Source organism: Ylistrum balloti, unplaced genomic scaffold, assembly GCF_031769215.1.
Source record: "Ylistrum balloti isolate Yb309-2 unplaced genomic scaffold, AGI_CSIRO_Ybal_v1 Utg370584, whole genome shotgun sequence".
In the NCBI taxonomy this organism is placed as follows: Eukaryota; Metazoa; Mollusca; class Bivalvia; order Pectinida; family Pectinidae; genus Ylistrum; species Ylistrum balloti.
This window is the reverse complement of record NW_026782363.1, coordinates 399685-426177: the sequence shown is the minus strand read 5'-3', so window position 1 is coordinate 426177 and position 26493 is coordinate 399685. Positions and strand designations below refer to the sequence as shown.

Below are 26493 nucleotides of genomic sequence, written 5' to 3'. Positions count from 1 at the left end.
ATTTTTTTTCTCAATTGGAAGTGAAAGTTGCTAAATAAAATTGAAATTTTGTTGTAATATTCTAGGAATGGGTGTTTGTTGTAGTATTAATATTTTTAATGTAGGGAAACACTGATGTAAATTGTGATGTTTTCTTCACAGCCACGACCAACAAAAGGGAAGATGAGGATTCATTGTTTAGAGAATGTGGATAAAGCCCTCCAGTTTTTACATGAACAGAAAGTCCATCTTGAAAATATGGGTGCCCACGATATTGTTGACGGAAGCTCTCGATTGACCCTAGGTTTAATTTGGACAATCATCCTAAGATTCCAGGTACACTTAATTATAGCTTAAGGAACATAGTTCTACAGTTATGTAAACATATGTAAATGTTATATATATGAACATATCAATTGGATTCCCCCCCCCAATATATGAACAATTTCTGAAATTTGAGCACTCTTTTAGAGTATTCTATGAAGTAATGTCTAATAAACTTTAAATATTTCTTAAGATCCAAGACATAACAGTAGAAGAAACGGATAATAGTGAAACTAAGTCAGCTAAGGATGCGCTGCTGCTATGGTGCCAGATGAAGACTGCGGGATACCCTAATGTGAATGTGCGAAACTTCACAACAAGTTGGAGGGACGGCCTGGCCTTCAACGCCATCATCCACAAACACAGGTAAGTGTGCATGACATCCACAGCACTTATCAGGGATCTGGTGTTATTTATGAATTGCAGCGATATCATATTTGTACCATCACACCACAGCAGTGCAAGAAAGGTATACTGGAAACATCCAGACTATAGTTAAAACTTCAAAGTAGTCTGCACAAAAAAAAAAAAAAAAATAAGATCCTTTCTGTGGCAAGTTGTGTATTTGAATATTTAACTTGTTGAATTGCATCATTATTGTGGAGAGCAGTCAGACCTAATCTATCTTGTATAGCAAAGATATAACAGATGTCATTTCTTCCTCCTCTGGGTTCCAGCTGCATGTTGAGAAATCCAGATATGATTAGTTACTTAAACAGCCTTCTTACCATGGCTTCTTGGTTTAGTTCTTACATATTGCTGAGGTAAAGACTAAGTGTCTTGACATTATAATGAAATTTTTATTTATGTGTCAAATATCCTGGAGAATCATTATAATTTGTATTTAATAAAACTTTATCCAGAGTATCTGAATGTGTGAGGTGATTTTTACTTCAGACAAAGACTGATTCATGATTCTTTAACTTAATGCTGTTGGTCTTGATTTCGTTTGAAAGCCGGTTTTGTGAGCTTATATTTACATAACTGCTAGCAGAGAACTCCATGTACAAATCCCAGCTATATATTGATTTGAAGGCTGTGGCAATCGTTATTACTATCAGATAGGTCTGCCATTCACTACTCTTCCACAAAGGCTATATTTGTGTTGCTGCGTCAGTAAAATCTTCCCTCTAATTTATCACTGGATTGATATGTTGCCCGGTATCGTTGGTAAATCTTGCTTCATATGGCATGAAACCTGTCTTAAAATTTCGATGGTTGCATCAATCCTTGTATAGATTTGTTGATGACATCAGCATATTTTGTCTGATAGGTTATCCTGTACTCGGTGAGACCGGGAAGGTAAACTAAATGTAATCTCAATATGTTTGCGTTTAAATCTAGACCTGACAGTCTTATTTTTTCCAGTAATGTACTGAAGTTTGTTATCTCCTGGCTTAAAGTAGAACATTTCACACACACTACATGCAGTGAATAAATGAGGGAGTCAAGGTGATTTTCTGACGCCAGGTGGCTGACATGTAACACTTGTCACAAGTCAGTTTGGACTGTTTGCATAAAAAAAATCAATATACTAGTGTGTTGTTGAACAAATTTGAGATTTCTGCGTTTACACTGAGCAATATTACAAATTTTTTAAAAAACATGAGTCATCATGTGGTGTCATTGTCTGTTGTGTGGCATACCTGAGGACATGTGGGGGAGAAATGTTATGAAAAGTGTATGAGGGTTATAATGAATAGTTTTATGACAAGTGAGTCATGAAATTGGAAAAGCTCAGAGGTAGCAGGTCTGTTTGTCGTCTGCTATACCTGAGTAAGAACAGCCTAACAGGCTAGAATTCTGCTTGTGTAATAAAAATATTGAGTTTTTAATGTTGTCAGGAAGAAATTTTACTAGAAATGTACTATAAGTCAATTGATTGTTTTAAATGTCTGCATTTTCTTGCTTTAATTGTTTTAAAATGTCAAGGATAAAATGACAAAGATGTGCTGATGATGTATTATATTATTTTGTGCAACACCTGTCCTACATTAATGCTTATTTTTAGTTCATCTTGCATTACATAAAATTGTTCATATTATATTTGACTTGTTCTTACTCAGAATTGTTCATATATTGTTTGACTGGTTCATTTGAGCATATTTAGACAAGTTCATACTTAGACTGAATAATATGTTACACTGTTTCATATTACGTTTGACGGCAGGTTCATTCTTAGGTACTTTGACAAGTTCACACTCAGGCTGGTTAATAATGCATTACTCTGATGGCTCCATATTACATTAAACTGCTTCAGAGAATGGAATTCTTTTGAAAAGTAATGAACTGTGTAGATCAGTGATGTTTTTCCAGGGGATAAGAAGTTTCAGATTTAGAATTTTTAACTGTGAATGAAGACTGGCATGAAGGGAACAGTACTGTTTCTGAGATGACAAACAGATGGTTCTGTATGGTATGCATCCATGGACAACACATTGTGCTCTGATAGCTTCCCATGGGAAAGTCTATGAAATGTATGGCAATCTGTGACATGGAAATCAATAAACATTAGATGATGGTGTATGTGGAGAGTTGCTCTCAGTATAATTCTGTTATTTCACTGACACACTTCCATCATCTAGACAGATCAACTCTACCCAGTATCATTAAATACTGAAAATAAATTAGTTTTCCTGAGATGTTTGCATAGTAAATTTCCCTGTGTCATAGCTTCAAGACAAATTTAATCATAATTGCAGTTTTAAAACTAAGATTCTTTTCTTAATCTCAGAATTAGTTTCATGTGCAAACAGTCTTTAAAAAAATGATATACTGTACTGAAATGATTTTATAGGTAATAATCCTGAAATATAAAGAAATCAGAAAAATTGTAAGAGGTGACAAACCATAGCAATTAATAGAGATGGGTCCACACACTCTGGAACAATACAGTCAAGGAATAGACTGTTGGGAAACTAGGAGTAACTTGACGACTGTCCTGTTATTTGGGAAAGCAGGAGTAACTTGACGACTGTCCTGTTATTTGGGAAAGCAGGAGTTACTTGGGGACTGTTCTGTTATTTGGGAAAGCAGAGGTATTTTACTGACTGTTGTGAGAAAGCAGAGGTATTTTACTGACTGTTGTGAGAAAGCAGAGGTAACTTGGAGGCTGCCCTTTAATGGGGATAGTAGTGGCAACTCCCCAAACTGTCCTGTTGAAAGGGGCCTGAATACCAGATGGCCTATGCCTGATGAATAGTATCTGATGGGGCATTAGTTTGTGTAGACAGCCATGTCCAAGCATATAATACAAGCATTCTACACAAATTTGTCTCCACTGAGTGTTCACTCAACTGATCTTAATTTCAGACCTGAGCTACCTAAAATGTTTCGTAGCTCATTCACTTTTTCCCCATATTGTTATGGAATAGGCCAAAATATTTTTGAAATTTTGAGACGTTAAATGTTTAGTTTAAAGGTAGTATGTACAGCCAAACTCTTCTCAAGATGATTTAATGGCCAACTGTGGAGGTCGTGTTACAGCCAGTTACTGAAGATAAAATATTCTGGACTTCAAGGAAAAAATGAATATAAAATCTTTTGTAAATGCTGACTTAGTTTTATAGAATCTGATTTGGTATTTTCTGCATTCCCTGGTGTATATATATATATTTCCATGCTGTGATGATAACATATAATTGGAGATGGATGGTTTTATGTTACCAGCCAAGTGGAGAAGGGCGTATAGAGGATAGTTTTGAAGTAATACATCTACAGTACTTATCCTAATGGCTTACATACATAAAAATAGTTGAGCAAAAATGGAGCAGCAGTAGAAATTTACATTTTCGCACAAACATTGCATTTTTTTTAGGTTGACAGGGATTGTAAGATCTATTTTTTATTTACACTACTGCAATATTATTATGGTAATTACAGGGGTACTCTGAAAGATGAAGCCATGTTGTCATACCAATACAATCTGTTGATAATCACTTGAAAGTCCATCATTATCTCTGCTTGATAAGATGTTATCACTGCAGACTGATGCTGATCATGTGATGTGCACAACCATTGGAATGTTCTCCTTTGCCTCAAATGTGGTAGAACATGATGGCTGTATGGCAACTTGGCCCAGCCTCTGCATCAGGCTATTTATAGAGGGATGTGTAGCCTACAGAAAATGTTGAAACATCTATTTATAAGTAAGTGTAAAGGTGGGAGTGTCCCCATATAAATAAAGTGGTTTGCCATGGCATATACAGGCTATTAGAGGAAATACAAAATAAAAGATACTTAAGTACGACAAAATTTGTAGTCTGCATTTGGATAAATGGCTGAATACTTGTATGATATGTTAAATGTTTTTTAAATGAAACTTGCCAAGTACTTGTTTAATTGTGTTTATGACAATGTCAGATAAGCTACAAGGTTGGTAGTAGCAAAGATAGGGAAGTAGAAGAGAAATTTGAAGGCTTGATTGTGTAAAATTTGCCTGCCCCACTTGTGTACTTGCGTATTGTTGTGTCTCTCCCATAATATTCTAGTCAGAAAATGCTTTTATTTGTTGAACATTTGCCAAATTTCTTCGGTGGAAAGTATTAGTTTGAATTGGATTTATTACACACACACTTCAGTTCTGTTTATAATTTATTCCCTTTGAAAACTTTCTATTCACTGGGCATTATGTAACAAGATATAAATATGCAAAAAAAAAAAGAAAAACATTATGTGTGATCAAAATAGCTATTATCACTTTACACTGGATTTTACAAGCTGACGTTGGGTGATTCAGTTACCTATAATTGAATGAATCATTGACCAAAATGTATGTATAATGTGTTGTCCTTAGAAATCAAATAGCTTTTGTCTAGCTAGTATTGAGACAATGTTTAGTAGAACTGATGTTCTTTAAATTGTATTTCTTTTTATCTGGTTACAAATTTTGGAGTCTCAGGATGGTGTAATGTATGGGTGGGGTTGTATATTTGTAGTATATCTCACAGCTGGTGTGGTGTTTGGAGGGATAGTTGTATGTGTTTGTATATGTCACATTGTGTGGTGTAGGGTGGGATGATTTGTATGTATCTATAAAGCACATTGTGTGATGCAGGGAGGGAGGACTTGTATGTGTATATTTCATAACTGGTGTGGTGTAGGGAGGGTAGATGTATCTGTGTATAGATATTGGGAAGGATAGTTTGTATGTGTGTATATCTCGCATTGTGTGGCATGTGGTGTAGGGCGGGATGATTTGTATGTGTGTCTATATCCTGGTTGTATGTGTGTATATCTCACATCGTGTGGTGTAGGGCGGGATGATTTGTATGTGTGTCTTTATCCTGGTTGTATGTGTGTATATCTCACATCATGTAGTGTAGGGCGGGATTATTTGTATGTGAGTCTATATCCTGGTTGTATGTGTGTATATCTCACATTGTGTAGTGTAGGGCGGGATGATTTGTATGTGTGTATCTTTCACAACTGGTGTGGTGTAGGGAGGGATGGTTGTAAGTGTTTGTATATCTCACATCGTGTAGTGTAGGGCGGGATGATTTGTATGTGTGTATATCTCACATTACGTTGTTTAGGAAGGGAAGATTTGTATGTGTGTATATTTCACAACTGGTGTGATGTAGGGAGGGATGGTTGTAAATGTTTGTATATCTCACATCGTGTAGTGTAGGGCGGGATGATTTGTTTTTATGTATATGCCCATAATGTATGTTGGTATATTGAACAGCTGGTATGGAGGGGTGGATATATATCTCATGAGAGTTTGAAATACACAAAGATACATTTTGCATTTGCTCCCTTCCCATGTACAATAAGGCATCAATGACTCATACCACTTCACCTTTTTGAACAAATTATCAGGTAAATATCAGTTGATTGAGATGAAAGTTTATTGGGATACATTTCATCACTTGTATATATACTTCTAATTGTTCTGGAATAAAACTTCAAAGTGCATTGAGGCCAACCCAACCCTCAAGACTGCAGTTTTACAGGGGCCATCTCTTTCTCATCTGGTATGTATGGCAAAGGGCCAGTGTTAAAACGGCCATTATCAATGCCACCTGGTATGTGGGCTCCTAACCTCAGCATGTCTGCATAGGAATGTTGTACTACTACTTAGTTATTCCTGGTTTCCATGGTAACACCTATATTTGCTGGAAGTAGATAACAGTGCTCCACAGTTGGGAATGTGTATGTTATCTTGTCCCTGTTAGCTGGGCTATACACACACTAGCCCATTACATGAATGGGAGGAATCCTGTCTGAAAAGCAATTTTATGTTTTGGACTGGTAGTGAAAAATAAATGAAAAGTTCTGATTCAAAGTAGTGGATATATGCAATTCTTTGATATGGCGTGTTTAGTGACTGTCATAATGGTTTGATATTGAGATAAAGAAATAACAACCATAGAGGTGGAGGGTTGGTGTAGATTTACCACTTACAGATGTAGACTGGATGTAGATATACCACTTAGACGTAGAGGGTTAATATAGGTTTACCACATAGATCACAACTGAAGGGTTTGTGTAAGATTACCAGGTTAGGGATGGGGGTTGGTGTGGTTTATCATATAGGTTAGGGATGGGCTTTGATATGGTTTACCACATAGGTTAGGGGTGGAGGTTGGTATGGTTTACCACATAGATCACAGCTGAAGGGTTGGTGTAAGATGAACAGGTTAGGGATGGAGGTTGGTGTGGTTTATCACGTAGGTAAGGGGTGGATGTTGGTATGGTTTACCACATAGATCACAGCTGAAGAGTTTTTGTAAGATTAACAGGTTAGGGATGGAGGTTGGTGTGGTTTATCACACAGGTTAGGGATGGAGGTTGGTGTGGTGTATCACACAGGTTAGGGATGGAGGTTGGTGTGGTTTTTCACACAGGTTACAGATGGTGGGTTGGTGTGGTTTACAACATTGGTTAGAGATGGTGGGTCGGTGTGGTTTACCACAAATGTTAAGGGTGGAGGTTTTTGTTGTGGTTTACTAAATAGGTTAGATATTAATGATTTGGAAAAGCTTTTTATTTCCAATGGTACCAGCTGGATTATCCCAAGGTTTTCCTTAGTGTAAACTGTGATCATCTGTTTAGTCAGGTTCTATCTTTAAACCAAAACTGCTGCAAACAAATTACTGAGGAGACATTCCAGGCCTGGGTTGATGTACCTTCCTGTTTTAAAAGCTGTGACAGGGCATATTGGGGATTTGTCTTGATAGCCATTACAACGCAATAATCACATTAAATGATTATCATGTATGTTATTAAATCCTTGGCTTATGTAAACAATTTCAGGCCCACTTCAAACCTGGTTTGACCTGTGCCCTACATATATGCTAGTATTAGAAAAGTTTTGTTCAGAATATTTCTTCTCTGGGGTAGAACTGTTCCTGCAAATTCAGTTTTGTCAAATGGTATCATAAACAGAAACAGAAAATTCATTTCTCAAAGTTAAATAATTTGCTGGTTATGGTCAGCAGCTTAATTATTGCTGTTTTAACAAAATGGATCTGGAGCAGACTGCTATACTATGCCAGGTGAGAACAGAGATGGTGATAAGTTTTACCAACATGTACAAATATATTATGTAGTGCCTCATGCAGACCAGCTCTGATCCTCCATCCAGCACCAAAACAATGTGATAAGAAAACAGGGCTTGAAGACTGCTTGTAAGTGTGGAAAGTCTGCCTGATACTGTGTACTTGTCATCAAGTGTTTACCTATCTCATCCAGGCAGGTAATAACTGCCTCCCTTGGTCAGGCTTACCACTATGTATAACATGTAAACCTGTCCAGGTTTGGTCCCTCAGGGCTCTTATTGGATAAAAAAAACCTCAAGAGCACCTATTGCTCTATGTTTATAATGCCCTAACAGAATTAGCTTAACCTCATTGTCTCAACAGAATATCTTTGTATAGGACCCGTAGAACAAGAACAACAGCATAAAGTTTATACAGAAATCAACTTTATGCATTTTTCAACAACCATAAAACAAGTTACCATATTTGTTCTAATATATGCCTATTTTCTTTTGAGGACAAAAAAGTTGTAGCATACTCATTTTTTACCTCCTCCTGTGGCTTTTCGTAAACCTCCAATGTCAGCTCTCCCCAATTTTTCTCAACACAGTTACACAACCGAGGTATTGTCACTGCATCACAGATCATTTATCGGTGACTGATGGTCTCATAATTGTTTTGAATCTTTTCTCCTCACCATTACAATGTTATCACTATGATTGTTATCAGACTCCAGAAAACAATTAAGCAGTGTACCTATGCCAAATTTGTCTTTGAAAATGTGACGTAATTTATTACAAAAGTTATTGTAACACATGTTCCATTGTATTATAGGACCTAGGTATGCTTGCTTATTTGTCAACATGACTTGTCACCACAACCACACATGCACTCTGATAATAAAGGGCAAGGTCAAGGGATGTAACTACTCCTAAGGATCTGTGACCTTGTGCTGTCAAGATACATTTCTCTGTGATTCGAAATATAGTAATGTTTGCCATGACTTCTCCTCTGACTTTCTTTTGTTGATGGCAGTTTCGTATTTTCTATTTGATATTGTGGTAATTGAGTGCATCAGTGGTCACCTAATTTACATGGTAACATCAACGTTTAACAATGTTTAATATACCTTTGGTATGATTAATTTGAATGGAAGCCACACTTACCTTTTACAGTGGGTTACTCTGCTTGTAATATGCATGAATGTAAAATCTTGTGATTCATCTGGGTTGGGTAGGATTTCATCATCAGACTGCAGTTTAGTAAAAATGTTTTAATATTGGAATTATTACAATTTGTTTCTAATAATTGTCCTCCTTAGATAAAATTCTCACTTTTTGTGTCAGTTTCCAGTAATCACCAGCCCCCTTCTTTTATGGGATATTGTAGGAAAAGCAGCATTTTATGCCTTTATTTCTTTATATTTCATAAAATGAATTATCAACATTTTAGAAATAAGATTAAGAGGGCGTGCTTCAATAAGAAGTGACTTGTTATTTGGAATAATGGTGCTTACTTAAACGAATAGGACAAGAGATTATAACCTGTTGTTAATACAGGTCACAGGTAATTTCTTGTCTGTTACACATAGGATACTGGTGTGTCTTCATTCAGGGCTTCTTCTGTTGAAGACAGGTATCATATCTTGTCTGTTTCACACAATATGCTGGTGTGTCTTCATTCAGGGCTCAGTTTATAGTAGACAGGTGCTCAGTCTATAGTAGACAGGTATCATTTCTTGTCTGTTTCAAACAATATGCTGGTGTGTCTTCATTCAGGGCTCAAGTCTATAGTAGACAGGTATCATTTCTTGTCTGTTTCACGCAATATGCTGGTGTGTCTTCATTCAGGGCTCAGTCTATAGTAGACAGGTATCATTTCTTGTCTGTTTCACACAATATGCTGGTGTGTCTTCATTCAGGGCTCAGTCTATAGTAGACAGGTATCATTTCTTGTCTGTTTCACACAATATGCTGGTGTGTCTTCATTCAGGGCTCAGTCTATAGTAGACAGGTATCATTTCTTGTCTGTTTCACACAATATGCTGGTGTGTCTTCATTCAGGGCTCAGTCTATAGTAGACAGGTGCTCAGTCTATAGTAGACAGGTATCATTTCTTGTCTGTTTCATACAATATGCTGGTGTGTCTTCATTCAGGGCTCAAGTCTATAGTAGACAGGTATCATTTCTTGTCTGTTTCACGCAATATGCTGGTGTGTCTTCATTCAGGGCTCAGTCTATAGTAGACAGGTATCATTTCTTGTCTGTTTCACACAATATGCTGGTGTGTCTTCATTCAGGGCTCAGTCTATAGTAGACAGGTATCATTTCTTGTCTGTTTCACACAATATGCTGGTGTGTCTTCATTCAGGGCTCAGTCTATAGTAGACAGGTGCTCAGTCTATAGTAGACAGGTATCATTTCTTGTCTGTTTCACACAATATGCTGGTGTGTCTTCATTCAGGGCTCAGTCTATAATAGACAGGTGCTCAGTCTATAGTAGACAGGTATCATTTCTTGTCTGTTTCACACAATATGCTGGTGTGTCTTCATTCAGGGCTCAGTCTATAGTAGACAGGTGCTCAGTCTATAGCAGACAGGTATCATTTCTTGTCTGTTTCACACATTATATTGATTTGTCTTCATTCAGGGCTCAGTCTATAGTAGACAGGTATCGTGTCATGTCTGTTACAATATACAGGTGTGGTACCTGTCAGAAATTAATGATAATGATACAGGTGTTCTGTCATCTGACCTGAAGTCATACCTACCATGTGATTCCACTATTGTTAAAACAGTCTTGGATATAGAACATCTCAGCAAGACTTGGCCTATATTGAGCTACCTGTGTGACATTGCCTACACCAATCAATAACTAGGCTGTAAACAACTAGGTCGGCAAAGTCTCCACAAGTGTTGTACCAGTCATTCCTAATCTACCATATTTTAGTTAAACATATTGGAGGGGGTGGTGGGGGGTGTCAAAGAAATGGGTAGGATATGTGTATGTTCGGTATTTTAGGTCTATGTGTTGTGGGAAAACTTTGTGCAAGTTTAGCTCATATACTTTGAAAATGTTTATTTGAGCTTTGTTACTAAGATCATACTGCTGTGAAATTTTCATTCATATATTTTGTGATAAATAAGACTGCTGTGTAACCTGCATGAAATTTACATTATTTGATATCTTTCATTATTATGGCAGAGAGCACTGTCAAACTTAGCATGGCTTAGTCGCTTACTGTTGATTGTATACTGGTGCTGATATACCTGTATTTCATCTGAATTTTTTATTTCTTTCAGACCTGACCTCATCAAGTATGAAAAATTGCAGAAATCTAATGCTCTGCACAACCTGGACAATGCATTTGAAGTTGCAGAAGATAAGCTGGGTCTTGCCAGACTTTTGGACCCAGAAGGTGCTGTTTCTCTCTGTTTTATCAGTCTTTACTTGTCTTCATTCAGCAATGCTTTGTTAATATCCTTGTACAGTTACAGTCTATTAATGATAAAGCAACTCAAGGAAAATTGTCATGAACAGTGAACTTTTTGCTGCAGTATTTTGTTTGGATCTATTTGGATTAGTTTCGGCCATTTGATTTAGGATCTGTTCAGAAAAACTAAATTGCCAATAGACAGCCGTCTTGGATTTTGGCTTTGCAAGTTTTTTCTTGCTATTTCTTGGGAACTACAGTGTACATCTTTCTCAAATTTTATGTATAGGTTACTTTTTGTCCCTGCTTGTGCCCTTCAAATTTCAAATCAGAGAGACAAAATGGCCAACAGTCGTCCATCTTTGATTTTTTCAGTGAAGTGTGTTTGTGCCAAGATCCCTCTGGGTTTTATTAAAATTTTCACAAAAAATAGTTTGACTAAAGATGTAGAACCTTGTCTTAACACATTTGGGAGTTTTAGAATTCCTCTTTACAAAGCTTATAACACTGAAAAAAACCCAGACTCTTCCTTGGCTGCTGGAGAAGGCATTTAGTGTTGCTTGGACACTTTCAGTTTTTACTTGCTAAAAGTTTAAGGAAGCTGAGCTTTTTCTTGGCAAACTATCCTCTGAGCCAATCTCACTCGTGGTGAAGAGCCTTTCACACAGTGCTTCCTCACAAATTGTAGCATAGGTTAGTGTAGCGGATGTGCTATCCTGTTCATTGTCCTGCTGACGAATTGGTTAGCAAGCCAGACAACACAATTACACTTAATCACATGCATGTGAAGCAGACGACATTTACCAAACAAGGAGGTAACAATGTGGCCGATTACTGTAGTTACACCCTGGTAACATGTTTATAGCCTCATAACATCTTTTATCTGGTCACGTGACCCCCAAAAACCAAGGTCTCCGGTGGCAGGACGTTGTAGACTGAAACATTCATGCAACAATGCATGAGCAGTTGAGCATAGCTTTACATAAATGACTACCAAATCTTTCAATCAATTAAGATTGAAAGCCTAATAACAGCCTAGCCTTGATGTGTTATTGATTCGCTGAGAAATGAAGATTGAAAGATTCTCTGTTCCCATTTAAAATGTTTTCACTATCCTGTTGTGGTAAATTCTCTTAAATGTTGATAGAACTTAACAAAAAAACTTTTTGAAATATACAATTTTAGTAAATCCCCTTATATATTAATAAAACTGAAGTTACTATAATATCTTATAAAATTAAATGTATTTTTCCTTCAGGTGTTAATCAAGTTCCACAAATATTGCCCAGGGGTATACATTTCAGGAATAGCTGATTTCATGTTAAGGTTTATTGAAATTTACCAACATGAAATATTAGGCTAGAAGAATAGAAGTCATTAAGTCTCAATATAGCATTGTTCACCTTCGATATCCAGTTCTGTAAATGTGTCTTAATGATCTAAAGAACAAAGGATTAATCTCATTAGTGACTGGAATGGATATAAACAATCTATATAGTTTATCAAAAAAGTTAATATTATGCATAAATTTGAACAGATGTACAATGTGATGATACACTGATCATGAATACATGAAGAATTACATTTTAACTGTTGATGAGATAAATCAGATGTTTTATGCTGCCCGACATACTTTGTATTTTCTCTACTGTTATACCTCACAATGTAGCCTATCCTTGTTATACCAACATTCTAGCATATCCTTGTTATACCAACATTCTAGCATATCCTTGTTATACCAACATTCTAGCGTATCCTTGTTATTCCAAAGTTTCAATATATCCTTATTACACTATTGCAACTAATTGTTTTAATGAAGTTTGCTGTTCTTGTTTCAGACATCAATGTTGAGTTCCCTGATGAGAAGTCAATTATTACATATGTTGTTACCTATTACCATTACTTCTCCAAAATGAAGGCAGAATCTGTCCAGGGCAAAAGAATTGGAAAGGTACACCCTACTGACTCAGTCAGGTTCACCAAAGTCTGTTTGGCTCGGCTCACAAACAAACAATTAACATTTCCTTGCTTTCATCTTTTACAAAAAAAAGGAATAAAGGTTCAGTTTCTTTGTATATATATAAAAAGGCTGTAGTGAAATAAGAGTTTCCAGTCTGAACAATTACTGTAATAAAGTCTCACCTTTTTGTTGTTTACAAAGTATTGTGTTCATTCTTTACCTTGTACATTGTGAAGTACATCAATATCTGTGCTCTGTCAACTTGCTGTTTTTGTGTAGAAACTATTCTAGTGAATTATAGTGTAAAACAATTGTAGCCTACAAAACTAATCAATCCATCAAGTTCAGGCAATACATAAAAAATCTGCTTGTTAGGTAATACTGTTCTGTTAGACATTGGTTGGGAGAAAAAAGGGGAATCTGAGAAAATCTTGCTCTTAGATATATATTTAAAAAATGGTGGCAGGAAGATCAAATTGACATGAAGTTGATTTAGATAATCAATCAGAACATCCCGGTAAAATAAGATAAACTCTGTCTTCTCTCTTCAAAGATTTAAGGATCTCTAATAAATGATTATAAGATTTGTTGTTGGGAACGCCATACTGTAATGATTGGAAATTAAGTTTGTAAGGTTTTTTTTTCTTGTTGTAACTTTCATAATCCAGCAATACAAGATATATATGTAGGATGGACAAAGTCTATGATTTTATAGAAAAGTTACAGAAAATTTTGTTCATCCCACTTATATGATTTTCTATTTTGAGAACATATTTAGTAGGTCATTGCTGTGTTTTTTTTAGGTAATCGACAACGCTCTGGACTCTGACAGACTTGTGAATGATTATGAGACATTTACATCAGACCTTCTGGAATGGATTGAACAAACCATCGTGATCCTGAATGACAGACAGTTTGCAAACTCGCTGACCGGAGTCCAACAGCAACTATCTGCCTTCAACACATACAGAACTAGAGAAAAACCCAAGAAGTGAGAAGAATTTACTGATCTTTATGTGAATAAAAATTAGTTTAGAGAGAAACACAGTCACTAGTTTTAATGTGATTGTTACATACGTTGTATACCACATTTAACTTTTGGAATAGACTATATATCACAAGGGAAAACAGTTCTAAACAAAAAACCAGTTTTCTTTTTGTTGTTGTAGCTTTCAAAATGACACATTTCAGAATGTTTAGAAATGATACTACTTTGGAAAGAAATGTGCAATTGTAACTTTAACTACGTTTTAATATCAAAACTATTAAAAACAATAAATCTCTTTATTGTTTTGTTTGAATAATTGACTGAAAAGGTTAACAATATTGTTTTTTGTGTTTTCAGATTTGATGAAAAAGGAAACCTGGAAATTTTATTGTTCACACTCCAAAGTAAAATGAGAGCCAACAATCAAAGGCCATACCTGCCCAGGGAGGGTAAGCTCATCTCCGACATCAACAAACAGTGGGACCGTCTGGAAAAAGCAGAACACGAGCGGGAACTTGCTCTCAGAGAAGAGCTGATCAGGTATGAAAACACCAGTAGCAGGATATCAATTATTGATACAGATTGAGACCAGCAAGAAATGACCTATAACTGAGACTTTTAACTGGTGTTTTTCCCATAGATTGTGTGGTGAATATTGAACTGGTGATTTTTTTATTGAAAAAGAAGTTACATTTTACTTAGAGTTCCTGCTCTTCATGGACAAAGATATGATGAGGTTGAAATAAGTTACTCTGTTTTGATACTAAAATTTTTGAATACCAAAATAATCTGTTCTCTGTTAAACAATTATAGACATATTGCTGAAATAATGCGAAGAATGATGAGATGTGATCAGTTTTTACTGTTCTGCTTATCTTACATATTTTCTTGATTTGTAAATTTTTGTTAAAAAGTGAAGGAAATATTGAGGTTGATTGGAATGTTAACCTTAAAACTGATACATTTGTTGTCTTTGCAGACAAGAGAAGCTTGACCAACTTGCAGCAAGATTTGATCGTAAGGCTGGCATGCGTGAGACCTGGCTGAGTGAGAACCAGCGCCTTGTCTCCCAAGACAACTTTGGTTTCGACTTGGCTGCTGTGGAGGCTGCCACTAAGAAACATGAGGCCATTGAGACTGACATCAATGCCTATGAAGAACGTGTGCAGGCAGTTGTCTCGGTGGCTACAGAACTGGAACAGGAGAACTACCATGATATCGACAGAATTCTCGCAAGGTATGGCAAAGTTTTGGTTTTTTTGTATTGACCAAAGGACGATTTTGAGTCTCAGGTGTTGAATTTGACTCGTAATTGAAGACTCTTCATTAATATGCAAGTTTGACAGAATTGCTCTCCTCATATAGATTGATTAAAAACCCTAGTGATTTTATACTTTATACTTTATATTTTATATTCAGTGATGAAATGACATCTTCTAAATATATTAATGGCATGTTCATGAATTTGTGTTTTAGAAAGAACAATGTTCTCCGTCTATGGAACTACTTACTAGAACTGCTGAGAGCACGTCGTATGAGACTAGAATTATCTCTCAACCTCCAGAGAATCTTCCAAGAGATGTTGTACATTCTAGACTGGACAGAAGAAATCAAGGTGAGTTCTTACACTTTTCCTTCAGAATGTGTGTATCTGAATTCAAAAGTGTAGTTGTTTGATACAATGCAAGTGGAAGTCTGAATGCCAATGATGTGTAAATGATGTAACCAAATGTCCTGTTGGGTTCATATAGTAATCATGGAGTCTCACCATCCAGCTCCACTTTTTTTTGACAGCAGAATTTCTCAGTAACTTTTGCATTTCTTCATCGAACTTTGCACAAGTATTTGAGACTTAACACTACAATGATGGTTTAAAAATGTGATGCATATTATTGACATTTAATCCAGAATGATGTTGCCTTGAAGAGTATATTTACCGTTTCTTTTAGAAAACCTTTCACTATATAACACAACACATATTGTTGGAAATATTGGGTTAAGATTGTATGGCATGTGTTGTAGGCACGACTTATGTCTGAGGACTACGGCAAGCACCTTATGAGTGTTGAGGACCTGTTGCAAAAACACAGCCTGTTGGAGGCTGACATCCATGTCCTGGGCGAGAGGGTCAAGACTGTCAACACACAGGCCGATCGATTTGTCAAGGGTGACTTCTCTGAAGCAGGAGGTAATCATCTATATCTAGATTAGATCTAATTTAGAGCACTGTTAACTCAGCATGATTCTATAGTAAAGAATGAGTTAAGTAATGGATATGATTAATAGTGTGCTTTGCTCTTGGTCCTCCTTAAAGAAAAAAAGTAAAGCCTTTGACAGATATAGTCATTGTTGTGTAGACACAACTGATCATGCAAGATTTTTAAGACTAATTAATCTGTTAGCAATATCTATTATGAAGCCTTTATTTATACAGGATACAAGCCGTGTGAGGCAGAAGTTATTGAAGAGCGTATGAAGACACTAGAGAACTCATATGCAGAGCTGCTGAACCTTGCTGCAGAGCGTCGTGCAAGACTGGAGGAATCTCGAAGACTGTGGCAGTTCTACTGGGATATGGCGGACGAGGAGAGCTGGATCAAAGAAAAGGAACAACTCATGTCATCCCCAGAGCTTGGCCATGACCTCACAAGTGTACACCTGCTGCTGAACAAACAGAAGGTCTCTAACCCAAACTATTTATACTGTAGTGTTGTAGGGATAAAAAGAATGTTGAACAAAATTATGATCTCATCATAATTGACAAGATGAAGTTTTTAAAAAAAGAAAATGTCAAGGACCAAATGGTTTTCATTGAGCAAACTGTGGAGGTGTTCATAAGTGCTGTACATAAGGTCATAGTGACTTGAACATTTATGTGGTAGTAGAAACTTTCTAAGTTAAATATATTCCTTTTTCAAATGTGTTGATTTACATGATAAATGTTTTTATACTGTTCTTAAGTGATGTATTGTTTTGATGTTGGAATACATGAATTCATCTGAAGGTTACAAAAAACATACACTTTCATTTTTAATTGTTTCTAAGAATATTTTAGAAAAATCTCTCACAACCATTGTTGTTTCTAGGCTATGGAAGATGAGATGACAGCAAGACACACCCATTTACAGTCCGTTCTCCAGGTTGGCAATGATCTCATCACTGCGGGCAATTTCGGAGCTGATAGAATTCAGGAACGTATTGATGAGATTAATCAGCAATGGGAGACACTAATAGACCTGGCTGCTTATCGCAAGAAGAGGCTCAATGAGGCTGTAGACTACTACCAGGTATGAAACTAAACTTTTGTCAGTTCCCTTTCTATCATGGTTGTAACTGGTGTATATAGGTAAATATTGTGACTTGCATGAAAACTAAACTACGAGATAATTATTCAATTTTCAATGTCGGGGAGTTTCTAATGATACAAAGGTTGACAATGATATTACATATCATTATTGTGTTATTTTTGATGATGCTATTTAACTTTTGACTTCCCACTACCCAGAAGTTGTTTTTTTTTTAAATTTTAATTCTTTAAATTCATTGATTTACATAACAAATGCTTTTATGTTCTTGAGTGACATGTGTTCCCAGTGTTTGACTACACAAGTTTGCCAGAACATTACAAGACACTTTCACTTTTAATTGAATCAATTTTTAATAGAAAACAGATTCCATTTTCGTAATGCAGTATTCAGTTAAGTTTACCTATAATATTGATAATCATCATTTGTCAGATTTGTAAACATTAAAAACATTGGGACATGATGGTTTTGTTTTGACACCAGTTGTGCTGCCTAAGCAGCTTGTTCAAATTTTTTATTAATTTAAGTTGATAAAATCCATGACTAGTCATTTATAAATGTATTAACATGTATGGAAATTGTGTATCGCTACTAAATCACTACATAAGTGTAAATTACAATATTAGTGTGAACAAAGATCCATTTCTAGCACAATGCTATTTTTGGCCAAAAAGATAGGATGTTGAAACTTGAGTAAGATAAGGAATGTGAAATGATTAAAAAAAAACAACATTTTTGGAGGTTATTTTGCTGAAATCACCCAGGGCTTTGATCAGCACCTTAAAAAACTGATACAAGAATAGCGGTCACAAACATTGGAAATGTTGGTCTAAAATTAGTCATGGATAGTAGTCATTTCTTGTTGGGACCTGATTAGAAATTTAATTTATATGTTTGGCACTGACTGGCAATGTTTTGGTTCAGTATGATAGGTAGATGACCTGGTGATGATTTAGGGATAATTATTGTTGCAAGGAACAACCTTGGTGCCTAATACAGACACTTAAAAACATGTTTCCTAACAGAAAAAAAAGGTTTGATGATAATAATGATACTGTCATAGTAATTAATTTAAGTTGATTGTTATACCCTATCTATTTCGTATGAACTATTACAAGAAATTATTATACAAAATAATTCATTTGATATATTTGTAATTGAAACTGAAAGACACTGGTATAGTTTTAAATTTAAAGAGTACTGTAATCAAATATGATTTAATTAAAAAACGATTGATATGTAGTTGCACTGAAAGGTCTGATTCTTTGATTTGATCCTTGGCCCTTTTATTTCATTAGAAGGCAAACAATTATAAAGATAATGATACAATTATAGATATGGTGATGTGTAAAATCAAAATGATGAGAAAGTAAACTGAGGAGAATGTCAGAACACAATTTTATTTTGTGGTGTAAGTTTTCTATTAGCTCTAGCAGAAGATGTAAATGGGTAGATTTATAAGTTTTCTAAAAGTGGCACTATTGATTAACAGTGCATATCATAGATGAACAGTTCATTTATAAAAAGTTTTCCGTTATTTTCAGTTCTTTGCTGATGCTGATGATGTGGATGCCTGGATGTTGGATACACTTCGCCTGGTATCTAGTGAGGATGTCGGCAAAGATGAGGCTAGTGTACAGTCTCTCATCAAGAAACACAAGGTAAGATGTTCATTATATATGTTCTACCAGGTCTTACTTTCTGTATTACCCAGTAATGTTCTGTTCAATAAAAGAGAGATTGTAAATGCCTTCACATGAAACATGTTGGTAATATACCACGGCAAAATGAAAAATTTAAATGACAGAAAATGTCACGTGATTAGAACAAGAAATGAAGAATTTTTTTTATACTCACAGGAGGTAACAGATGAGCTGAAGAATTATGAGAGCACCATTGCTGCTCTTCATGAACAGGCAGCAAACCTAGGAGAGCAAGTGAGTCACTGTCCACATCTAAATACAAACATTTTACTGTAATATCTCAAATATTTCATACTTAGTTTCTTACGGCTGACTTTTTAGTGACATACAAAACACAACGCAATGTAATTTCACAAACCTTCTTTCAACTTATCACAGTGTTATGCAAAGAAAAAAACAAAATCTGATAATTGCAATATTACGACAACATTGTCATAGCAGTAAAACCAGAAGGGAAATCTTATTTATTTCATTTATGAAAAGAGAGAAAATATGCTGTGTTTTCTCCAATGAAAGCAAGTGGTACACTTCCTCTGCATCAATTGGCATTTATAGGGACTACATGGTGAACATGAATAATGGAATTTAATTTTCATATTGTTGCAAAAGAGTATGGTAAAGGGGAGATAATCTTTATTACAAAGAGAATTATGGCAGAGAGGAGATAAACTGTAATGGAAAAGAGTGGGGGCGGGGTTCTGTGTTTTCTCACTCAGATCAGTACAGTGATATTGCAAGTTTAAACTAAGTGCAGTGTACATTCAGAACTAACTTGTTTGTTGCATTTACAGGATCGTGAATCTCCTGACATACAGAACAGACTGGGAAGCATCGACAGGCGTTACCAAGAACTCCTTGAATTGGCCAAACTTCGCAAACAGCGACTCCTAGATGCTCTCTCCCTGTATAAGCTGGTTAATGAAGCTGATGGTGTGGACACCTGGATTGATGAAAAGGCAAGTCAGGAGATATATTTGTGAGAGAATCGGACATCAGTAGTGATGTTAGGGTTAAATCAGAGATTAGACATAAATCAGAGATAAGCATTATCATATTATCAATAGTGGTGTTAGACATAAATCAGAGATAAGCATTATCATATTATCAATAGTGGTGTTAGACATAAATCAGAGATAAGCATTATCGTATTATCAATAGTGGTGTTAGACATAAATCAGAGATAAGCATTATCATATTATCAATAGTGGTGTTAGACATAAATCAGAGATAAGCATTATCGTATTATCAATAGTGGTGTTAGACATAAATCAGAGATAAGCATTATCATATCACTTAAAATAGGGTCTATTGCTTAGCATTTAGTTGGTATATCAGTTCTAAATTCAGAAGAAATGTTTAAAATAACCAACATTGAAAGAGTAGGATTTTATGTTAAACTTTGAAAACTAACATCACTCTAATATGCTTGTTTGTGTAGCAGATTGTATGACTTGTTTATCAAAGATTAAATCATTCATTTTTATGGGGAATTTATTTTCGTTGATTTCAAGGGAACTCTTAATCCACAAATTCATGTGTCTATTAATGTTTAAATAAGTTTGAGAAAATTGATTAAGCTACATTTATTCAAAGAATTAAAGTGTCCACAACAATATATTTAAAAAAATAAAACCCACAAAATCTAAGTCCAACAAAAATATATGATGTATAAGTTTTTAAAACTTCCTGTCTATAGTAAATAATGATTGGAAAATGTGCACAAGATGAAGAAGAATCATCAAGTATAACTTTTGAAGTAAATTTCTTTTCTATTCATACAGGAGAAATTCTTGACCACAATTATCATCACAGATGATATCGAGGAATTAGCTATTATGAAGCACCGTTTCGACAGTTTCGAGCATGAAATGAATGCTAATGCTTCCAAGGTGGCTGTGGTTAACCAGCTGGCACGCCAACTTCTCCAAATAGAACATCCCAATGCCTCTGAAGTCATCGCCAGACAAAACCAACTCAACGGAGAGTGAGTAGTCTGCAGATCATATCTGTTAGTCTCATATCTAGATTACATTATAATTGTAATTTGGAGAAAATAAATGTTGTGATTCCAGCAATCGAAATGTAATATGTGAAATTATGTAAATCATGTAATTACATTGTTCTGTCTTGGGCAATTTAAGATGGAACAATCTCCGTGACCTTGTGGACCAAAAGAGGGAAGAAATCAACCTTGCACATGGTCTCCAGAACTTCCACATTGAGTGCAATGAAACTATTGTAAGTTTGACTTGGTATAAAATAATTATCTTAAAAGCAAGTGTCTTGAAGTTTTTCTAAAACATATTTTATGCATTTTACATGAAGATCCTAAGGTTAAACTGAAATTAATAATGTGAATCAAAGTAGGATTTCAAACCTGAAGTGAAAGTTTCCCATCTATACAACAGAGAAACCTGATTTGATAAAAAAAATGTGATAATTTTCGTAAACAATGAATAAGTATTTCAGCTTTGAAAACAGGTTTTGATCATAGAAATGAGAGTTTTACTGAATGTATTCTTGTTTTCAGAGCTGGATTCATGAGAAAGCAAAGGTCATAGAATCCACAGATGAGCTGGGTAATGACTTGTCTGGTGTGATGACACTCCAGAGAAGACTCAGTGGAATGGAGAGAGACCTTGCAGCAATCCAGGCCAAGGTAATGTAACAATTGTAAATTTTCTCCAGGCTAAAGTAATCTGAAACATTGTTAGATTCTTAAAGTATTTTTGGAATGAAGCTTAAAAATAATGTTACAAAAATTCTTTTATGGTCAAATCTGAAAAGGAAAAGAAAAATTTGTAAAAAGTAGCAATATGGAATAAAATTTGATACATGAGAAAAAAAATAGTTGTAATAATTAAGAACGTTATATCTTTCAGTTGGAATCTCTCCAAAATGAGGCAGAGAAATTACAGGATGACAAGCCAGATGAGGCCGCGGCTATCCGTGAGAAAATTGCCGAAATTAACAATGTCTGGATGGATCTCAAGGACATGGTGAGCTATGACAAAAGATTGATATAAAAGCAATAAATGAAGAATTTCCACTTAATTTGTTTTTTATGTTTTTCAAAATTGTGATTTGATGTAGATATATATTGTTAGGGAAAATGGGGTCAGATATTTTGTTAGAAGACTATTTCATTTAAAATAAAAAAAAAACAAAGTGTTATTTACAAATCAGCTGCTATTGATCACAAATTTGAAATTGGTGTTACTATGCCTTGTCTTTACCTTATACAGTTAAAGGACAGAGATGAGAAACTGGGAGAGGCTGGAGAGCTCCAACGGTTCCTTGGCAACCTTGACCACTTCCAACAGTGGCTGTCAAGGACACAGACAACAGTTGCTTCAGAGGACATTCCTAACAGTCTTGCTGATGCTGAGAAGCTTTTGAACCAGCATCAACAGCTCAAGGATGAGATAGATGCATATGCACCTGAGTATGCCAAGATGAAAGAGTTTGGAGACAAAGTCACTGAGGGCCAGGAGGATCCACAGTACATGTTCCTTAGACAGGTAGAAATAAATGCCTTTTAAACTTTTTCAAAATTTTCAGCTCTTCAGTTACGATTGATTTTTTTGGGTAAGTTTTTGAAAGGCTTCATAGTCCACACAGTCCCTCTTATACAATCATTAGAGGTGCAAGATTGATTTTATATTAATTAAATGCAGTCTTTTTTCTGTTTTTGGCAAAAATGACAATGCTTTGGACTTTGTTTTAGCATTAATACCTACTTTTAAGGGCAAGTTTTTGAAACTACACATCCCACACCCTTCCTATTTGTCATAAACAATAATTAAGTGTTTTGCAATGGTTGCTGCAGGTGAGCTTTGCTATCATTGATTGTACTTGGTAGCTCACCTGTTTGAAAAGCAAGAGAAATTAAGCTGTAGTGTGACATCTGTTGTTTGATGTCAATTTTTTCCTGGAATGAAGAACGATATAATTTGTTCAAATGAATGATCTTGACCCACTTTCAGGTTTAGGGTATGGTATTTGGATTGGGAAATAGCCTCTGATATTTACAGAAATGAGCTTGATCAATCAATTGCTGAACAGAAAAAAGAAAAGAAATTAGATACAGTCAAATCTGTATTAAAGGCCACCTTTTAACAAAGGCCACCTGTCTATGAAGGCCACTTTTTAGCTTCCTATGAAATACCATTCATAGTACGTGAAAACTAACTGTGTATATAGGCGACTTTCCTCTACTCCTTTTGTATGGCCTCTTTTAGATAGGTTTGACTCTAGTACTCTCAGTGATGGAAAGCTTGGAAAAATGAGGTTTTTAGTTTTATGTGAGTTGTGCTTTCAGCGGGACAGAAAATTTAAATAGAAGTTGGTTTTTTTTTTATGTTAATTTCTTGTTGTAAGGGAAAATACCTTATGCAACATCATTGATACTTGAACTTAATTAGTTATCTGAGTGGAAATGTGATACAAGTGACTGGTATTTTGTAAATAAATATTTCTATCATTAACACTAAAACTTAAGGCAGTCTATTCACAAGCCTTAAACAATATGACAGTGATCAACTATATTACCAACAAGAAACAAAATACTTCCATGATGGAAACATTTTGATTTTAATCATATGTGTTTGTACAGAGACTGCAGGCCCTTGATAATGGCTGGGAGGAACTGCTACAGATGTGGGAGAATCGTCAACATCTACTATCTCAGAGTCTCAACTTACAGGTAAAGCAACACATACAAGTGCATCATTCTGCTTAAAAGTGACCTGTTCTTTGGTTAATTTTATAATTTTTAAATATTATTTTTGTATAATTAGATGTAAAAATATCTTAAGATGTGTGGTTGGATCAAAATGGATATGTTTTATCTTTATTAAAGATAATTCCTTCAGTTTAATTGCCATTTACTGAAAGTGTTATATATCTTATGTATATACTTACACCATGTTGACCTTTTCTTGTTAATTTTCTTTGGTCTTTTTACAATGCCATTACAGATGTATTTGAGAGATGCCAAACAAGCTGAAGTGTTACTGAACCAACAAGAGAACTTCCTATCCAAGGAAGAAGTGCCGGTAAGTTTTTATCATCTAGTCAGGCATGCACAAAAGTGAAACGGTGGCTATGGAATGGAAAATAAGCAAGAGAAAACTGGTATGATCACAGAAACTGCACTCTGCAGTTCTAGGTAGATATGCTAAATCCTGTAGTATCAACATCATCTCATCCCTCCCTCATCATGTGCCCTATTGCTGTGTCCAAGGCAGATTCACTTTCCTCGTATGTTGATGTCACTCCAACAGTACAACCGTAACTTGTGTAAAAAAGGAAATAAAGGTGTATTAGTAAGTTGCAGTTCAGTTTATTTTGACAATGTGAATCTATTTTAAGTTTTGTTGAGAAATTTCAGGCCTGTATTTTTACCCCATTTTACCTTTTTGTTAGGTGTTATGAATCTGCCTTTATATATCTCTTTTAAGCTTGTCTTTCGTGGCTGACATTATTATGTTTTAAACTTCCTTGTTTTGTCATACAGAGCACCGTAGGACATCTTGATAAACAGGTAAACACTGATGCGTGTGATTGGCTGGCCAATCGCTGTACAGCTTATGGTTGACCGTCCAACCGCTGTACAACATATTGTACCTCCGGAGTAAATTTGTATTTATTTTCAAACTGGATATTGGTAGTGTATTTTATATACCACTATTTGGTTTAATTTTACATGTAGTGAATTTTGTTTTGGTGTTTATGCTATTTTGGATTAGTTCCTTTTTTTCTGAGTTTTTCCCTCAACTCCTGCTTCATCTTGATGTTATCATTTCGTCTGTAACGTTATTTCCATCACAACGTAGCTATGTATTAAACTAGGTTGTAATGTCATTATTTGAATACATAATGTTCTTTTCACACGTCTCTTTCATACTTTTTACAAAGTACTCATCCTACTGTAGTGGTTTCTATGAGTACAAAGTCATGTACAATAAAAGAACAAATATAGTGGATTCACTGTGTTTTACACTATGTTTCCTCAGCATCTAAACATTCAGGTTTAGATTAAATAGAAATTTTGTTGATGATTAAAACATTAATGAACTTTAAATTTTAACACAATTTTTTTTTTGATATTTATATATATATCTATTTTTTTGTGATTTGCTTTCTGTTGTGGCTACAATCTCATAATAGTGTCGTCACATTAGCCATTACTATATGTAGATGTTGTTACACTGTGTACATTAATAAAGAAATGAGCAGACAGCCTCACAGGTCACAGCTTTTGTAACCACAACCACTAATTGTATGTGTAAAGTTTTGTACATTTATTTTCACACTCTAATATTGTTCTAATAGATTCTCACTTGCTTTATAAAATACTCAAATGATTAAGAAAAAAAACAATAATGCTTTGAGATGAGCCAATTAGAAACCAGTGATATTAATAAAAGTGTTTCAGTTCATTCAGTGTAAGCATAATGGAATTAACTGGTCCACTGGTGTTCCTCCTACATCAGAAAATGTGCTGAAAAAAGGGTTAGTGATATGTGTACTGCCAGATTATGCTCTGAAAATGTTTAGAATTTCTTTCCTCAAGAAAAACTGAAAAAATCATCAATCCAGTTAGCACTGATGTGGTTTATTTAGTTTGGTTGTATGCCACCTGTGTAACTATGTTAGGCCTTGTTGGAAAGCCAATTCTACAGAAAGGATATGTTAGGACATACTGTATCACAGCTTAGGATGTCACCAGTAGAGGGAGACCATCTGATGGTACTAGGATGTCACCAGTACAGGAAGACCATCAGATGGTACCTGTTGGTGTCATATAAAATTACTTATATACACCCAATGTTATCAGAGCTTTACAATTACTTCAAGATCAGTATCATCAGAGCCAGGAATTGAGAGTAAGGCAGACACTGTTGGGTTTTGAAGGTTTTATATACCCAGTAATTTTTCTGTGCTTTATCCCCCAATCCTGGTTTTTGTTGGAATCCATTTTACTAAAGGAGGTAAGGTTCATATGGTGGATCAAGTTTGTTTTTTGCTGGAGTTGGAGTTAGTAAATGTGTTTTGTTGTGAAAGAAAAGGATTTAAAATTAGTTATAATGTTAATTGCTTATGATACCAGATAACACTTAAACTGAATATGTGTACATTTTGAAGAAGTACAACATATCTTGAATTTCTAAGATTGTTAAACTTTTATATGTAGGTGTACTATTGTTATCAGTGTTTTATTAATAGGTTTTACAACTATTTTCTGTGTGTAAGTTGTCAAGCAAAAGCATTGACGTGTTAAGATTACAAGTCATCAAGTGTTGACAGATAGTCTTT

At 35.2% G+C, this 26493-nt stretch overlaps 1 protein-coding gene across 6 annotated transcripts in view; it reads left to right on the top strand.

Moving 5' to 3' along the window:
- The window catches only part of LOC132556712 (spectrin beta chain-like), a 65698-nt gene that overhangs the window by 12785 nt on the left and 26420 nt on the right, over positions 1–26493 (top strand). For all 6 annotated transcript variants that reach the window (XM_060221153.1, XM_060221148.1, XM_060221151.1 and 3 more), the window contains exons 4-24: positions 142–315; positions 497–669; positions 11087–11202; positions 13056–13168; positions 13981–14168; positions 14523–14705; positions 15145–15402; positions 15642–15780; positions 16188–16353; positions 16600–16844; positions 17252–17452; positions 19015–19131; positions 19330–19407; positions 19965–20129; positions 20955–21157; positions 21315–21411; positions 21704–21832; positions 22056–22172; positions 22419–22694; positions 23789–23878; positions 24153–24230. In XM_060221153.1, the coding sequence (XP_060077136.1) occupies positions 142–315; positions 497–669; positions 11087–11202; positions 13056–13168; positions 13981–14168; positions 14523–14705; positions 15145–15402; positions 15642–15780; positions 16188–16353; positions 16600–16844; positions 17252–17452; positions 19015–19131; positions 19330–19407; positions 19965–20129; positions 20955–21157; positions 21315–21411; positions 21704–21832; positions 22056–22172; positions 22419–22694; positions 23789–23878; positions 24153–24230 (3306 nt within the window). The remainder of the gene's footprint in view (positions 1–141; positions 316–496; positions 670–11086; positions 11203–13055; positions 13169–13980; positions 14169–14522; positions 14706–15144; positions 15403–15641; positions 15781–16187; positions 16354–16599; positions 16845–17251; positions 17453–19014; positions 19132–19329; positions 19408–19964; positions 20130–20954; positions 21158–21314; positions 21412–21703; positions 21833–22055; positions 22173–22418; positions 22695–23788; positions 23879–24152; positions 24231–26493) is intronic.